This window comes from Heterocephalus glaber, unplaced genomic scaffold, assembly GCF_053883595.1.
Source record: "Heterocephalus glaber isolate CG9 unplaced genomic scaffold, H.glaber_assembly_v1.0 deba00001608, whole genome shotgun sequence".
NCBI lineage: Eukaryota > Metazoa > Chordata > Mammalia > Rodentia > Bathyergidae > Heterocephalus > Heterocephalus glaber.
This window is the reverse complement of record NW_028258379.1, coordinates 40,093,871-40,112,163: the sequence shown is the minus strand read 5'-3', so window position 1 is coordinate 40,112,163 and position 18,293 is coordinate 40,093,871. Positions and strand designations below refer to the sequence as shown.

The 18,293-nt window shown below is 43.2% G+C and overlaps 1 protein-coding gene across 10 annotated transcripts in view; it reads right to left on the bottom strand.

Annotated features, from left to right (window-relative positions):
• The window catches only part of Mark3 (microtubule affinity regulating kinase 3), a 105,784-nt gene that overhangs the window by 19,029 nt on the left and 68,462 nt on the right, over positions 1-18,293 (bottom strand). For 7 of the 10 annotated variants that reach the window (XM_004836893.4, XM_004836895.4, XM_004836894.4 and 4 more), the window contains 8 exons: positions 17,078-17,134; positions 14,470-14,706; positions 14,157-14,276; positions 13,841-13,940; positions 13,426-13,538; positions 12,797-12,950; positions 5,568-5,785; positions 518-621 (listed from right to left, as the gene is read on the bottom strand). In XM_004836893.4, the coding sequence (XP_004836950.1) occupies positions 518-621; positions 5,568-5,785; positions 12,797-12,950; positions 13,426-13,538; positions 13,841-13,940; positions 14,157-14,276; positions 14,470-14,706; positions 17,078-17,134 (1,103 nt within the window). The remainder of the gene's footprint in view (positions 1-517; positions 622-5,567; positions 5,786-12,796; positions 12,951-13,425; positions 13,539-13,840; positions 13,941-14,156; positions 14,277-14,469; positions 14,707-17,077; positions 17,135-18,293) is intronic. The other 3 variants (XM_004836896.4, XM_087195156.1, XM_004836898.4) reach the window with 1 other exon arrangement.

Here is an 18,293-nt window from a genome sequence, read left to right as displayed (position 1 = left end):
TTTGCATGGTATGATGGTCTCCTTGCAGGGCTATTGCCATGTGAGAATCTTATGTCATTCAAAAGACTCACTCTCTGGATGGTGACTGTGTCTCTGAGAGGCAGACTTTGCTGCACCTCTCCGGCCAACCGCGGACTCACTGAGCACATGTTGGTCTCACTGGGCATGCGCCTTCTGCCCTGCTTCTGGCCTCTGTTCCAGTTACTCAGGTGCACACAATAACCTCCCTACTTACTGTTCCACCACAGAATCACAGCCTATGATCCGCTCCCTCGAGGAGGCCACCCTGGTTTAACTCAATCCTGTTCTCATTACACAGCCCGCCAAGAGGAAAATGCTCTAGATACAAGAATTTGGAACCTTAGTATTTTGCTAAAAATTAGTACTCAAATTTAACTTACCTTTAGAGAATACTTAGTATTATTTGAATTTAGATTATGAAAACTTGAGAAGAAAGTACCATACTTCCATCTTCTGGGAAAACCAAATTTTCTTACCAACAGGTATAATTTCATACCTGTTCTCCTTGCCATTCTGAATCACTGAGTGTCTGTCTGCAGTAGTTCTCTCACTGCAAACATAGGTGTTTCGCCTTGTCATTCCACCAGATGCTGTGTTGCTCTGTAAGAAAAGAGCATTTTTGTCTTCAACTATTAGGTAAGTATAGTCCAACAAGGAAAGCATAATTCATCTACATACACATGAACACAATACTCAGTCTTTAAATAAAACTGTGCTAAACATCAACAGTAAGGGCGAAAAGATCAGAAAAGAGGATGAGTACAGCAACTCTAGCCACTTCTGGCAGAATGAATGAAATAGCTATGACAGGATGACTTTGAAAAGCTGGTGTACAATAATAATGTAATAATTCACAGATTATCACTTATTTTCTTATTTTATAACCCCAAAGAAGTTGTTCAATTCCTAGTACTGAAAAAAAGAAAGAAAAAAAAGAAAAGAAAATACTTTCAAAATTAAAGAATTTAAGATTAGAAACATAAGATTACAGAGTCAAGTGCAGCGGCACACATATGTAGTCACACATTCCTGGAAAGCTGAGGCAAGGTGATCTCAAGTTTGAGCTCAGCCTTGACAACTTAGTAAGAACCTGCCTGCAAAAAATTATATTAATTATATATATATAAAATATATGATAAATATACACACAAACAGTAAAATAAAAGTATTAAGACAAAACATCTGTATGACACTGGATTTGACAACAGAGCCACAGATATGACATTGAAAAGAAAAAGAAAAAAAAGAAAAAATAAAGTGATGAGAGAAAATATTTGTCTTTTTTTTTGGTACCGGGGATCGAACTAAGGTCCCTCTGCTTTCAAGGCAAGCAGTGGAACCACTGAGCTAAATCCCTGGCCTGAGAAAAAATATTTGAAAGCCTGTATCTGTTAAAGTCTGTCTACTATTCAGAACTCATAAAGTTCTCTTGCACCTCAACCACAAAATCCATCCAGCCATCTGAGGGGGGGGTCCTCAAACTCCTGGGTTCAAGTTACCTCCCACCTGAGCTCCTGAGCAGCCTGAACCACAGGGATGTGGCACTGTGCCCAGCTTCGAATGGTCCACTTGAAAAATGCACGACTGGAACAGACATTTCTCCAAAGGTCTACAAATGGCCTGAATGAAAATCCAGCCCAGGATTTAGCTCAGTGGTGCTGCACCTGCATCACAAGCTCAAGGTCCTGAGTTTGATCCCTGATACCGGAAAAAAAGTACAAATCCAAACCATAAGACAGACTTCAAATCCACTAGGATGGCTCTAATAAAATATGGGAAAAAAAGGATCATAAGAATAGGGAGAAACAGGAACTCTCCTGCATTGCTGAAAGAAATGCAAAATGATGTAGTGCTATGGAAAACAGTCTTGCAGTTCCTCAAAAAATTAAAAACAGAAGGTGGGTGTGGTGGTGTACACCTATAAATCCAGTACTCATAGTGACACCCTGTCTCAAAAAAACCAAAACGTTAAACATACAATTACCATACAACCCAGCAATTTCATCTCCAGGCATACATTCAAGAGAATGAAAACCTAAGTTCACAAAGAAATTTGTACCAACATGTGTAATAACCAAAAGATGGAAAATAACTAGTGTCTATCAAAAGATGATCAAATATGGGGGCTGGGGATTTAGCTCAGTGGTTCCACCACCTGTCTGGCAAGTGCAAGGTCCCAAGGTCGACCCCCGGTAGCCCCCCCAAAAGATGATCAAGTAAATTATGGTATATACACACAGTAGAGTATTACTCACCCCTGAAAAGGAATGAAATACATAATTCAACTTGGAAGAACCTTGAAAACATGCCAAGTTAAAGCAGCCATGCACAAAAGGATGCATACTGCATGACTTCATTTATATAAAATATTCCAGACAGGCAAACCTAGACACCCAAAAGGAGTCTGACTGGTGGATGCTATGGGGAAGGGGGAGAGGGGATTGATTACTGAATGGGTACAGGGTGTTAACCTGGGATGTGGAAAGTTCTGAATTAGAGGGGGGAGGGTGGCTGTACACTTTAAAGTGGTTAATTATGTGTCATGATGATTTCATGTCAATTAAACATTTAAAATAAAAATGAAGGGGCTGGGGATTTAGCTCAGTGGTTTCGCCACCTGCTGCGGAAGGGCAAGGACCGAGTTCGATCCCCAGCACCAAAAATAAAAAATAAAACTAAAAATGAAAAAGCAAAGAACAATAGTCATAATGAAGGAGTTTATCATTTAATTCACTTTATTTATTTATTTATTTTTAATTCACTTTATTATTATTTTCCACATCCTAGGGATTAAACCCAAGGCCTTGCACATGGCATGCAAGTACTCTACATCTAAACTACACACCTAGCCCAATAATAATTTTTTTTTTTGGAGTGCTGTGGATCAAACTTGGAGTCTTCATGCTAAGCAACATCCACAGCCCTTTTTTGTTTGTGTTTCTTGTACCGGGGATCGAACTCGGGACGCTATGCTTGCGAGGCAGGCGTCAGAACCAGTGAGCTAAATCCCCGGCCACAGCCCTGGTCCTTGCACTTGTGAGGCAAGTGGCAGAATCACTGAGCTAAACCCCCGGCCCTCACAGCCCTTTTTTGAGAAAGGGTCTCACTAAATTGCTCTGGCTGGGCTTGAGCTTGCGTTCCATCTGCTTTGGCCTCCTAAATGCTAGCAGGGAGCCTAATCACAATTTTTATTTTATTTTATTTTTTATTTTTTTCTAATCACAATTTTTAAACAAAGCAGTCACCTTTCCCACAGCATGAGCAGATCAGCATAGTCAAACTCCAGAGACAAATGACAGAAGTATAGTGTTGCTGCCATGGTTTGGATGAGTGGCCCCAAAAGCCCAGATAGTAAAGGCTTGGTTCCCAGGGTGGGACTGAGGAGGGAGGTGTGAGATCCTTAGGAGGCGGGCCCAGTGGGGTTCTTCCAGTGCTGGGGTGTGCCCCTAAAGGAACAGGCTCAGGAAGCAGGTGGTCTGCTCTGTCACACACCCTGCCAGGATGCATTATCTTACCAGGTGCCCACAGCTATAAGGGTGCCCTGCAATGGACTGAACTTCCAAAAATTTGGGCCAAATTTTAAGTTAACTGCCTCAGCAGTTTGTTATAGTAATTCAAAGCTGATTAATACAACTGCTAACTATTCTTTTATATGTAGGCCAGTTTGGTTAGCTGACAAAGCTCAGGATATACTTTATAAGGGCAGCATGCATATGAGTTAAGAGCATCAGGAATAAAAAGTCACAAAAGCAGAGAATGAAATTCTTATTCCCTCTGCTGTAGACAAAAGTAGGGTGGCATTAGGAGACCAAAATAAAAAAGACCAACCACAATGCCAGAGGATGAGACACAACCCTGGGCTCCCTAATGTACTCCTGTCCCCAGAAGGGCTCAAGGAAGGGGACCTAAGGAAGCAGCAGGTTCCCAGGGCTCCTGTCTGGGGCTTTTCTGAGGGCGTAGGGCTGCATCCCTGTCAATTCTATAAGGAAAACATGCTCGCAAAATAACATTAAGATCACTCACTTCTCTGCCAATTATTTCCAAAATTACTCCCAGGAGTGCTAAGAATAATAATTCTTGGGGCTGAGGATTTAGCTCAGTGGCAACGTGCCTGCCTTGTAAGCTCAAGGCCCTGAGTTTGATCCCTGGTACTGGGGGTAAAAAAAAAAAAAAATCTTGTGCTAGGTCAGAGAACTGCTTCAACCCATGGGAAAGGTTTCTGAAGCTGAATGGATTTAATGCATTTAAAGAATACCACCTACTTATGGGGGGATACTTCATTAAGGGTATGGATTAAGAGCTGGATGTAGGCTGAGAGGGTAACCTGAAGCAATTATCTAACCTTGCTTCACTGTCTTCACCTTAGGCTAGCTGACCCATGTCCCCAGCACACGGCCAGTCCTTAGTGCAAGCAGTCCCTCCCAGAGCACAGTGGTCAGCCTCCTGGCGCTGTGCACATCAGGCTTCTGCCCGCTGTCAGCTGTCTGCACAGACTGTTTTTGTTGGCTCCCTCTGTTAGACTGTGTGGTCTGCCATCTCTCACTACCTGACACAAACCTAAAGCTTGGCAGATGCAAGAGTAACCATGAAGAGCCCTTGGACACAGGATCGAGTGACACCTCTTGTCACACAATTCTAGTGTGTGAGAGGTGTGCTGTGGATTGAGTGTTTGTGTCTCTCAATAATAAGTTCCTGAGCCAGGGATTTAGCTCAGTGGTGCCATGCCTGCCTTGCAAGCTCAAGGTCCTAAGTTTGATCCCCGGTACTGGAAAAAACAAAACAAAACAACAGTAAGGTCCTGTTGAAACTTAATCTCCAATGTAACAGTATGAAGAAGTAGGTCTAGCTTGGCATGATGGCACTAGCCTATTATAATCCAAGCTACTCAAGAGGCTGAAGCAGGAAGATCACAAGTTAAAGATTAGCTTGTGGGCTGGGGATTTAGCTCAGTGGTTCTGCCGCCTGCCTTGCAAGCAGAAGGGCCCGAGTTCGATCCCCGGTACCAAAAAAACCAAAAAGATTAGCTTGTGCTACTTGGCAGAACCATGTCCCAAATAAAACAAAAAGGGCTGAAACGTAGCACAGTGTGAAGGCCCCAACCTTAATGCCCAGCACTGGGGGAAAAATAAGAAGTGGGTGTTTAGGAGGCCATTAGTGCCTTACAGAAGGACTTGGGGGAGGCAGGGTCATACCTTCTGGAAGGATAGTGTTCCTCTCTAAATGATGTGGCAACAGGGCTCTATCTGGGAAGCAGACAGAAGTCCTCATCAGACAATGAACTGTCACCTTGATCTTGGGCTTTCCAGCCTCCAGGACCTAGGAAATCAATTTCTGTTCCTCATAAATCACCCAGTCACAGGTACTGTGTTGTATCAGTAGGACTGAACTAAAACAATGGATGGGAGTAAGAAAAACCTATGATGCACCAAGTGGGATTCTGAGCCTGGAGGCCTAGAGGGAGGGCAGAGAAGACCCCAGAGTATAAAGGATGGACTCACGAAAGCTGTGTTTAGCTGGTTCCAGCCCAACAATCCAATAATACTTACACTGGGGACAGCAGGGCTTTTCTTGCGCTCAGGAATATCTGCTTTGTTGGGATTACTTGCATTCCCAAGCATGGGGCTGGCTGGAGCGATTCCCTTTCCTCCCACAGCACTGCTGCTAGATTTCCGGGAGGGAATTCCATCTTCTTTGAGGTCACTGTCTGCAGTGCTGGTCTGACTCCTCTTTGGATATGCAACAACTGAAGGAATAGCTGGTCCAGCTAAAATGAAGAGTAAAAACCTGACTCTTTAAAACAGTTGCACATTTTATTCTGTGAGAATAAATATATTTTGTAAGATGGTCTAACACTGCTATTCATCTCAAAAGGGTAAAACACTAAAATCCTCTTAAGATGTTTCCTATTTATGAATATTTATCCTACCCTATAAAATCAATTTAATTAAAAAATTTCATGTATTAGTTCCTTTTTCTAAAAATTAGTAAGCATCTAGAGTTGTCCTTTGGAAAGAACGTACTGGGGTATTACAGCATAGATAAGTAGATGACACCCATCATACACCATGGGATGCTCCCTTGGTACAGCTGAGCAACACGTCCTTTTCATACAAGGGATGCCTGCATCTTTTACAAGAGAACAGTACAGGGCTGGGGATTTAGCTCAGTGGTTCCGGCGCCTGCCTCGCAAGTGCAAGGTCCCGAGTTCGATCCCTGGTACCAAAAAAAAACAAAACCACACACAAGAGAACAGTACAGATTTCACGGGTCATTTCTTTTGAAATTTTATCTTGGGTTTTTACAAATGCACTCAGTCTGGGGCGGGGGATTTAGCTCAGTGGTTTTGTTGCCTGCTGTGCAAGCGCAAGGACCCAAGTTCGATCCCCGGTACCAAAAAAAAGCACTCAAGTCTGTAGATAAACAGGAATTTGCATTGAAAGGGGAAGGTGGTAGAAGCAGAGGAAAACACATTTCTCCAACAAGTGACAGGGAGGAAGTGGGCAGAGGTTTCTGGTCTTAGCCTTGTTGTAGGAGGAGTTTGCCAAGGACAGACCAGGGATAACCCAGGTGCAAGAATAACTGGTTCTATGGTGAGCCATCTGGAGATCTCAAAGGTGAGTTCAGAGAATTTGGAAATAAAACATGAAGGTTAGTGTACTCCTCAGACATGATGTCCAGTGGAAATCTTGAAGTACACCAGCAAATGCTCATCACTTATTCTGAGGTAGGAGACTATATTTTAGTTCTGTTGAAAAGAGGGAGGCACAGAGTACCTTCTTGGACAAAAATCTAAATGCTAACTCTATTTCAAACTAAATTAAGAGGAAATAAGGGCTTTAATAATCTGAGAAGACCAATTTAGCTCGCAGTTTGGCAATTTTAATATGTAAAACAGGGGCCGGGGATTTAGCTCAGTGGTTCTGCCACCTGCCTTGCAAGCGGAAGGATCCAAGTTTGATCCCTGGTACCAAAAAAAAAAAAAAAATTATATATATATATATATAAAAAACAAAGAATTAGCCATGTATAGGTTGATATTACCCTTACTATTTATTTTTCTTCTCAATATCATAAGAGGTCTACTGACATAAACTGTCAGGTTACTACTGATTTGCTTTGAAACCTCTGTATTTAGAAAAAGTTTTTTAAATCTTTACATTTTAGGATGTGACATTCTGTGTTTTTTTTTGTTTTTTTTTTTTGGTACCAGGGATCCAACTTGGGACCTTGCGCTTGCGAGGCAGGTGCCAGAACCACTGAGCTAAATCCTCGGCCCGGATATGACATTCTGAATGGAAACAGACATGGATTGAATGTACAGCCTCATTCAGATTCTCCTAGTTGTACTTGCATTCCTTTTGCCTTTCTTCCTTCATTTTTTGGTACTAGGAATTGAATCCAGAGCCTTGGACTTGCTATGTGTTTGTGTTTTTAGTTCTGCATCCTTTCATCCTGCGTGTGGATTCCTACAGGCATCGCCAGTCCAGGTGCAGAACAGTTCCATCTGAAAGATCTGGCAGCTACCCTTTCATAGACTAAGCCACCTCTCTCCCACCCCATGCCCCTTCCCTTAATCCTGGCAACCACTATCCTGCTGTCTCTGTCTCTATCACTCTGCCATTTCAGACTATTACAGGAAGGCACCCTGAGACGCCCAGCCCCAGCATAAGTCCCTTCAAACATCCAAGTTGTTGTATCAGTTAGTTTCTTTGTACTGTGTAGTAGATGGGCTAGAGATGTAGCTCAATGGTAGAGCACTTGCCTAGCATACCCGAGGCCCTGGGTTCAATCTTCAGTGCTAAAAAAAAAAAGTGGGGGCTCGGGATTTAGCTCAGTGGTTTCCGCTGCCTGCTGTGCAAGTGCAAGGACAGGAGTTTGATCCCCGGTACCAAAGAAAAAAAAAAAAAAAAAGTAGCTGGTGGTATCGATGTATCACTCAAAAATTGGATTTTTATGTAGTCAATTTTTAAGCCTTTTCTTTTTTTGTTTTTTAAGCCTTTTCTTTCATGGGTTTACTGTCTGGTGGTGTATTTACCAGTCTAAGTTACAAAACAAATGACCCTTGCCCTTCCAGCTCCTCTCTATCCCTTCTCTTCCCCCAACATGAGTTATTCCCTCAGTGTGTCTTTCTTTCTTCCTTTTCCTCCTCACTTTGTGTGTGTGTGTGTGTGTGTGTGTTATCAGGGATTGAAGCCAGAGCCTTACATGCAAGGCAAACCTCTACCAAGCTACAACTCCAGGTCCCATGTTTCCTTTTCATGTTTCTTGGGTTTTACTTTTTATATTCATATCTTCAGTTCAAATAGAATTTATTCTTTTGTGGGCCAGAGATTTAGCTCAGTGGTTTTGCCCCCGGCTGCGCAAGCACAAGGACCCAAGACCGATCCCCGGTACCAAAAAAAAAAAAAAAAAGAATTTATTCTTTTGTAAGATGTGAGAAATGGATCTGAATTTTTTTTCTGATGACTTTCAAATTGCTTCAGTACTATTTTTTGATTAGTGGTTTTCTGTTTTGTATTTTTTTTCTCCTTAAATTCTTTTATTGGTACAGTTTAGGTAAACAATACGTTTACATTTATCATTGGGTACTTGTACCTGTACATGATGTATCTTGGTTCTTATTTTTTTCCCCATTACCTGTGTGCCCTTCACCTCCTCTACCCTTCCCTATTCACAAAGACTTTGTTTCCATTTTTTTCCTTTTCTCATAATTTTTCCTTTCCCCTTCCCCTCCCACCACCCCTACCACTTTGGACCTTTTCTTCCTATTTCAAATTATCAATTATTCATTTTAATCATTTTACTCCTTACACTTTCAGTTTGTCACACCAGAGAAACTATTCGGTATTTACACACGTGTGTTCTATTTACTTCACTTAAGAATATGGCCTCAATATGCATCCATTTAGCTATAAATGTCTCTAAGTTTCTCATTCTTTATGGCTGAGTAGTACTCCATTTTATGAAAAAAAACACATCTTCTTTATCCAGTTTCCAGTTGATGGGCACTTGGGCTGTTTCCAAGCTTTAGCTATTACAAACTGTGCTGCTGTGAACATGGGTGCACATGTATCGCTGTGGTATGATTCTTTTAATTCTTTTGGGAAGATATCTAGCAGGGGAATAGCTGGGTCAGAGGAGACCTCTAGGCCTAGTTCTTTTTTTGGTACCAGGGATCGAACTCAGGTCCTTGCGCTTGCGCAGCAGGCGGCGAAACCACTGAGCTAAATCCCTGGCCCTAGCCCTAGTTCTTTGAGGTATCTCCATATTGATTTCCACAGTGGTTGCACCAGTCTGCACTCCCACCAATGATGGAGAAGGGTTCCTTTCTCCCCACATCCCTGCCAGCATTTGTTATTTGTTGATTTTTTTTTCTTTTGGTACCGGGGATCGAACTCGGATCCTTGTGCTTGCACAGCAGGCAGTGAAACAACTGAGCTAAATCCCTGGGGAAAGTGAGAGAATTTTTTTTTTTGGGGGTACCAGGGATTGAATTTGGGACCTTCCTCTTGTGAGGTACGCGGCAGAACCACTGAGCTAAATCCCTGGCCCTATGGTTGATTTCTTGATAGCAGCCATTCTTTCTGGGGTGAGGTGGAATCTCAGTGTTGTTTTCATCTGCATTTCTTGAATGACCAGCCATGTTGAACATTTTTTCATATATTTATTTGCTGCTTTTAATTCTTTGTCTGAGAAATGTCTGTTCATTTCAGATGCCCATTCTGAATTGGGTTTTTGAATTTGGGGGGTCTGATTTTTTTCAGTTCTTTATATATTCTAGATAGTAGTCCTTTGTCTGAGGTACAGCTGCTAAAAATTTTTTCCCACATTGTAGGTTGTCTCTTATCTCTGTTGGTGGTTTTCTGTTTTGGGGCTTTTTTTCTTTGCTATGTTCCAGGCTGGCTTTGAACTTCCTACGTAGCCCATGCTGGTCTCAAATTCTCATCAGCATCCTGCCTCAGCCTCCATAGTTGCTGGAGTTATAGACATGTGCCACCACGCTCAGCTTGATTAGTAAATGTGTGACAGAGAACACCTTAAAAACCTGATAAAGAGGGCCGGGGATTTAGCTCAGTGGTTTCAACACCTGCTATGCAAGCGCAAGGACCCGAGTTCGATCCCCGGTACAAAAAAAACCCACAAAAAACCTGATAAAGGGCCAGGGATTTAGCTCAGTGGCTTTGCTGCCTGCTGCGCAAGCGCAAGGACCCGAGTTCGATCCCCAGTACCAAAAAACAAAACAAAACAAAACAAAACAAAACAAAAAACTGATAAAATGGGCCAGGGATTTAGCTCAGCGGTGCTGCCGCCTGCCTCGAAACCATAAGGTACTGAGTTTGATCCCTGGTACCATAAAAACAAGATAAAGATCACTCCTTCCAGAAAAGCGTGTGCACACTGCAGCGGTTCATATCTGGGTCCACAGTTAAAAAGCACAGCTACAAGCTGGGCATTGTGGCACATCCCTATAATCCCAGCACTCAGCCCAGGCAGGAGGATTTCTGAAAGTTCAAGGCACTATGTGTTACATAGTGAGACCTGGTCTCAAAAAACCAAACCAAGATTCCTCCCTGCTAAAGCACAGCTACAGGGATCAGGGATTTAGGTCAGTGGTGCTGGACTTGCCTAGAAAGCGCAAGGTCCTGAGTTCAATCCCCGGTACAAAAAAACGGGCACAGCTACAGACTACACTGTGGTTGGGGAAGCAGGCATACACTCAGGGGAGGGGCTAGCTGGATCAGGCCCTCACATGTTCCCAGTGCACTCTTTGCTAGGAGCCACTTGGGGACCTATCCCTTTTTTAGCACTTGAAGAGCAGTGCAGCCAGATCTCTCCTTTGCTGTTTACTACCATCATTTCCATACGAAATAAAAACAGCTGGAGACTTGGCCAATCAGTAATTTTCTCTATAAACAGATTTCTGGAATATTCTTGTATAGACCTCTTTTTAGTATTAGAAGCTACAAAAAAGAAGGCTTTTGGAAAGTATTATAAAAAGACTACTCCAATGAGGTGCTCTAGTGGACACACCGCAGGACTGGGGACCAGGAGCCCTGGGTCCGCCTCAGGTATTCCTTGCTTGCCCTGTGACTCGGAGACTTCCTCTTGCCTTATTAATAAAATGCAGGATTAGTGAGTTATGATACAAGGTTTAAAGCTCTCTCTCTCTCTAATCCTTTGGTTCTTGGAATGGAACCCATGGGTGTGCTACCACTGAGCTACATCCCCAGGCCCTTTTATTCTGAGTCTTGCTAAATTACCCAGGCTGAGGGGAACTTGTGATCCTCCTGCCTCAGGCCTGAGTAGCTGGGGTAGCAGGTATGGACTGCTGTGCCCTGCCTAAAGGTCTTTTTATCTCTAAAATTTTATGAGCTGGGGAAAGAGGCATTAATAATCCAGATGGAATCTATATGCTTAAGAAAGAACAAACTTAATTAAGATAGTCACCAGAGAAATAAAATTCTATTACTAGACTTCTTCTCAGATTTAAGAACAACTCCCTTTAGACTGGTTTGGGACAGTATGTGGGCATCTGCTGGTTGCCCTGCAGTCCACAGGGACCAATAATCCCTTGTCAACAGTTAATGAGGAAACAAGGAGACAGAGCCCCAGATCACCACTTGAGTCCCAAGTGCTGTGAGTACACATCCTGGCATGGTAATGGTCCGAGCTCAGTTCTGTCCCCGAGCAGTCAGCAGGCAGCATCAGGAGTAGACGTGAACACCAAGCCAGCAGGCATTGTTTTAGTGCAAAACTCAAGCTGTGCATACCTGGAAAACTGTGTAATTCTCAGTTTCAAACTCTGAGATGAAAAAATGGAGATAAAAAAATCTCTAGAGAAGGGAAACAAAATAAACAAGGGATGAATGGGGATTCTGCATGAGGGTTATTGCTTTTGGGGGGGGGGTACCAGAGATCAAACTTGGGACCTTGCGGTTGTGAGGCAGGCAGCAGCACCACTGAGCTAAATCCCCAGCCCTATGAGGTTTATTCTTAAAACTCAGGACTAGGCTAAAAGATTTAGTTCCTGAATCCTAGAATACTGCTCATTTTACATTTACATTTATAGTTACCGGTGAATAAATCTCATGGTAGCATCTCAGGACTCCAACACAGGGCTGCCCTGAAGGCAGGACACCTGCAGGGCTGGGGGAGCATGCTCACTGGGGCCTTCAGCCTCACAAAGTAGCGGCTTCTAGGCTGAAGTGTAAGCGTGAGCATGTCTTAGCCACACCAGCAGCAAGAGCGGAGAGGAGAATGACGATAAAAATGTAAGCCAATCGAAGTCAGAACTAGGGCGCTACATATTGTAGAGTGCTGCGCTGTCCAACAAGATGGCCACTGGCCACATGTGGTTACATGCATTCACATGGCCTGAAATTTAAAACCATTTCATTCAATTGCTCAACAGCTTCCTGTAGTAGTAGCCACTGGGCTGGACTGCATGGATACAGAACACTGACATCAGCAGAGAGAGTTCTACTACACAGTGCTGCCCTAGAAAGAACCCTAGGCAGAGGTAGGGAAGAGATGAACAGAGCTACAGGATAAGGCAGGGGTCCCGCAGCGTAGAGGGTGCATTTTTCAGCCAACTGGCCTCACCCAGAAAAACCCTACTGAACAAAATATGCCAAGGAGATGAGACCCTCGATCAAGTCAGCATCTGCAGGAATGCCAAACAATACAAGTGGACACCAAGCCAATTTGCATACGAAAGGCCCTGTGTAGGAAGGAGGACACTCCCCGAGAAGCCACTGACACAGCTCAGACTCACCATGGTCACTGTACCGCCTCTGCTTCTGGCTGGAAGAAACGCTTCTCTGCACTTTGTGGTGAGGAGACTGGCCGGTGCTGTTGCTGAGGTCGCTGCTTGGCCGCACCTTAGCAAGTGAAAGGTTGCTGCTAGAACTGGAGTCACTAGCGTCCAGCTAGGGGAAAATGGACCCCAGTGGCTTGTCAGGAAACTCAGCTTCTCGTGACCACGCCTCTCACGAGTACTTGGAGAGGGTGGATTATAAAGTACACAGTGACAACTCTAAACTTGGGCAACAGTATGCTCCTGACCACAGGGAAACCCACAAAAGGAAATGTATTAAGGTCTTCTTTCTAGGCTGTTTCAAATAACTACAGGCATTCTGTTTATTTAATTTGATATTTTACAACCATTTCTAAACTATTCATGAATATAGGCTACTTTGTGAATGCCCATGTTTATGACAATACCCATTACACGGGTTATTATCTTGAAGTTAAAATAGTAACTCATTATAGTCAGTAACAGATAAATTTAAAAAGTGATATGCCAAATATGTCATACATTATTAAAGACAAAAACTAATGAAGTTTATATAAATTGACCTTTTATAAAGAATTTTTCAGTTCTTCTTCTCTGATTACTCTTACCTCAGAAGATTTTCTCCCCAACAACAAATACGTAGCTGTGATTTCATCGTATTTCATTTTACTAAGAGATTCCTGAATTTCTTCTTGTGAATATCCCATTCCCACCATGATATCTAAAAAAAGGGTATAATGTGGTTTATATGTTTTGTTAACAGAGTAAAATAATTTTATCTGACCTAAAAGATTATATGCTTTCTAACATTAAATGAGCAGCTGAACATTTTTATAAGCTGCTGGGTGCAGGTACAGGAAACTGTAGATAGCTAGTAGTCTGTGCTTAGCTTCGTCTCATTTACATTTGGGGCATACACACTGGAGACAACACAGAAACATCACACACACACACACACACGCACACGCACACACACGCACACATGCACACATGCACACACGTGCAGAGCCACAGAGTAATTACCTATTCTTTTCTGGTCTGAGATGTTTAGTTCTGGTTCAACGAATGGTTTAAGTTCATCTTCTTCATGCCCTGCATTGATCCACCTGTCCTTCATGATTTGCTGAAAATGTAAACTGTTCATTAGCATCATAAAATATCTCAATAATCACAATATTTAGGAAAAGATCTCATTGACTTATAGATCAAAAATAAAATTTTTTGGTTGTCATTTTGGTCACACTTTCTGCTTAAAAAACACCAGGTTATTCAGTATATCACACCAACTAAGCAACACTCTGAAAATACTCAACACGCCCCTACCCACTTGTATAATTACCTCTAGAGTGCCACGCTTAATTGGGTTTAGCACCAGGAAGCGTTTGAGAAGGTTTTCACAGTCTGTGGACATGTAGAAAGGGATTCTGTATTTCCCTCTTAATACTCTTTCTCTCAGCTCCTTCAAGACATAAAGAAAGAAAAACAGTGAGTCAACTTTTAGGTTAAAAAAACCCCCCAAAACCCAAAAAACAACAACCCACAAACAGTGACTGAAATGCCTAAACTGATATAACATAAAATTATTAATCCTTACAATTTTATTAAAACCCTGTTAGTTTTATGAAGAACGTGGCTATAACTGCTTCTTATACCTTCAGATTTTGTCCATCAAAGGGTAGCGACCCACTGACTAGAGTGTAGAGAATGACGCCGAGACTCCACACGTCGACCTCCGGTCCATCGTACTTCTTGCCCTGGAAGAGCTCTGGGGCTGCGTATGGAGGACTGCCACAAAACGTGTCCAGTTTACTGCCAACAGTAAATTCATTGCTAAAACCAAAATCTGCTATTTTAATGTTCATATCCGCATCTAACAATAGATTTTCAGCCTAGGGAGAAAACATTAAGACAAAAATGAAATTTAAACAAAATACAATCACAATTATAACAGAATTAGGCATTTCATAAAACCTTTTGTAATGACATAAATTATACCCTAATTAATAAAATGACAAAACACTACTTCTAGAGAAAAACCAGAAAACAAATTAGACTAATTTTATAACATTAACAATATCAGGTGTTACATATAGATTAAATATAGCACTAATTTAAACATCAAATATCCCAAGGCAGGAAAAGTTTCTATTGCTTTTTCAATTAAGAGTAACACAGGGCCAGGGATTTAGCTCAGTGGTTCCGCCACTTGCCTCGCAAGCGCAAGGTCCCGAGTTTGATCCCCGGTACCAAAAAAAAAAAAAAAAAAAAAAGAGTAATAAAGGATCTTTTAAATATAGCAGTACTTGCTTTAAGAGGACTGACACACTTCATAAAAACTGCTAAATGGCTATTATAGGACAGGGAAGAGAAGAATCCCCAACACACACCAAGAAACAAATGACAGTAACTTCCATTTACTTCAACCAACATTTACCATGGGGCTATTATAGAGTACTAGCATGGGGTAGACGGAAGTCTGGATGCACAATGATGGGGGAGACAGGAGCTGCCCTCAGGAGCTCACAGTTTGAGGAGCGAGGCAGAAAGATAAGCAGCGGCCTGAGGACCAAATGCTGTGACAAAGGAGGTACCCACCATGGGCTCAGCACTGGGAAGGGTGGGCAGTTTCCCAGGGGAAGTGAAATCAAAGCCCAAGAAGGTGCAAATGATGGCACCTGGTGTTTTCAGGCAGAATAGTGTGAAACTCACAGTGAAGAGAAAACAAGTTTCTATCAAGAGCCTGAAAGACAGTGTGTGGGAAAACAGACGTACAGATGAGCAGGGGCTAGGCTGAACCACATAGGGCCATCAAGTGAGCTGGGCTTGGGAAATGTGGCTTTACACTTTGAAGGCAAGAGAAAGCCACTGAAGAGTTGTGGAAAACATACATTGAGAGGAAGAGACAAAACTGGAAGCAGAGAAGACCAGGCAAGAAACTAACGTGGTAATCGAGTATAAGGCAATGACAGTCTGGCCTTGGAGAGTAGGAAATTGGGCAAAAGAAACATTTGGGAAACAGCAAAGAACCTGGTGACTGAGGGAAGGGCTGAGCAGAATGAAGCCTGAGGGTCAACCGCCACCAGTGAGGAACACACCCTCCAGTTCAGGAAGGATGGTGTAGGCTCTGAATCAGCTGTACCCACGGTGCTAAGGGACACTCAAGTAAAGATGCCCTCTTGCCAGTCGCATCCTTGGAATGGGTGGGGTCCTCAGGACACAGGTGGCCACTGTGGTGCTTCAGCAGCCATGAATGCACTCAGGGTGGGTGCTGAGAGGAACACGCACGTGGGCAGCAATCTCGTGGGGAAAGCACGGGCGTGGGCACCACGTTAAGACTGGGCATCTAGAAAATGTGACCCAAAGGCAGAGAGGAGCATTAAGACAGGGTGCGGCCAGAGAGGTTTCTTTGGAAGGGATGGTGTAGGCTTGAATGTGTGGAAATGCCACTGGTCACAGCCACAAAGGGAGAGTGTGGGAAGAAATGGAAAAGAGAGGCAGCAGACAGGGCAGCCTGGAAGGAGCAGGTGCAAGGCAAGGTGTGCAGAGGCACCCACACTCCTGGAACAAGAGGAGGAAAGTGAGGGCCGCCTGTAGGTGCAGCCAGACCAGACCTAAGGACCTGCCAGGAAAACTGCTTCTGTGAGCGTGCACCTGAGCAGTGAGGCTGGAGGCACAGGCCCCAGCGAGGCCTCCCACGGATGCCCTGATGTAGGACAGAAGGCCCACTTGGGAGTGGATGTGGGTGCCAGGCACACTGAGCATGCTGTCCAGGCGCTTGAGCACTCGGGGGCCCCAGCTGTCTGGCTGGGAGGGCACTGACCTCCAGAAATCAACCACCAGCTGCCTTCACTGAAATGTAAAAGGCTTTAATACAGTTCCTCTCCCTGCCTCCCTCCTGGCTGTCTTTTTAGTTTCTGTGATACTGAGGATTGAACCCAGGGCCTTCACACTGAGCTACAACCCCAGCCCTTATTTTTAAAATTTTGAAACAAGGTCTCACTAAGTTGCTATGATGTCCAGGATGGACTTGAACTTGTGATCCTCCTGCTTTGACCTCCTGGAACACTGGGGTCATAGGCATATGCCACCACTCCCAACTTGCTTTATTTTTAATGCTCCTTATTATAACTTGATGAAAAGGATTCAATTATTTTAGGAATTTTTTCTTATTGAAGAACACAATCTAATCTATGCTTATCTGTGAAACAACCAATGGGAAGGAAGACTGAAGATTTGCTCAGCAAGGACACCTGGACTTACCTTGAGGTCTCTGTGAACAATCCGTTTTTGGTGGCAATACTGCACTGCAGACACGATCTAGACAGGAGAGAGGCAAGGCTTAGTTACCACTGGTGTAGATGCAAAATCAAGATGGTAAGACCTCACTAATGTTATCACATGCAAAAGGCTCAGATAGCTCTTGAAAGTGTGGATTTCTGAAAACAATTTTCTTAAGCTTTGACCTTTTCAATCTGGAGAAATTCAAGGGTAAAAGCAAGGAGAGAGATGATTTTTTTCCTGTTCTCTCTAGGTTTTGTTTTTTGGCAGTACTGGGGATTGGATACAGGGCCCAATTTTGCACTAAGCCACATCTCCAGTCCGTTTTAATTTTAAGACAGGGTCTCAACTAAGTTCCTCAGTTGTCTAGGCTGGGCTCACCCCCTGCTTTTGCCTTGAACTCATTATGTAGGCCAGGCTGACCTTAAACTCACAGTGATCCACCTACCTCAGCCTCAGCTGGGATCAAAGGCATGCAACACCATGCCTAGCCTGGGCTCAAACTTTCTATCCTCCTGCCTCAGCCTCCCAGAGTGCAAAGACTACCGGTGTGCACAACCTCATCCTACTCTGTTCTCTCTAGTTTTAAATCGAAGTCTCTTCTTGGACCCCACCTGCTCACGTTCTATTTATTTTTCAATGGTCCAGGCAGGACCTTTTTGGTCTAGACTACCCTGTCTGCTGCTAGGCCCAAGGCCAAATGGCTTGGGCAACCTCCCCTGCCTATGAATGCAACTGCTAAGCAAACCAGCAGTCACAGGCTGTCCAGGCCACGTGTTAGTCCCGGTGACGCTCTTTTGTTAAGTGTCTCCTCCCGGCTGCTCCCTACAACACTTCTTCCTCTTAGCTGATGTGAGGTTGAGGAAAACACCAAGTACTTAACCTGTTTCCTTTTCCTTAAAAAGAAGGAATGTTCTGTATGTGAACTGAAAACTATGTTAAGACCAATAATTAAACAATGTTTTATTGATATTTCACAATTACTGATAATTTTTTAAAGTCTCATTTTCTAATTATAAAAGTTTCATATGTTTACTATAAAAATTTTAGTAAACACAGAAAAGAACATAAGTATATGCCTATATTACTAGCAAGTAGAGATAATGTGTCTTATTATTTTGGAGCCTTTGCTTCTAGTCATTTCGTTGATATTTTGCGTACGTATTTAGATATGTGTGGTGACTGTGTCTGTATAGAA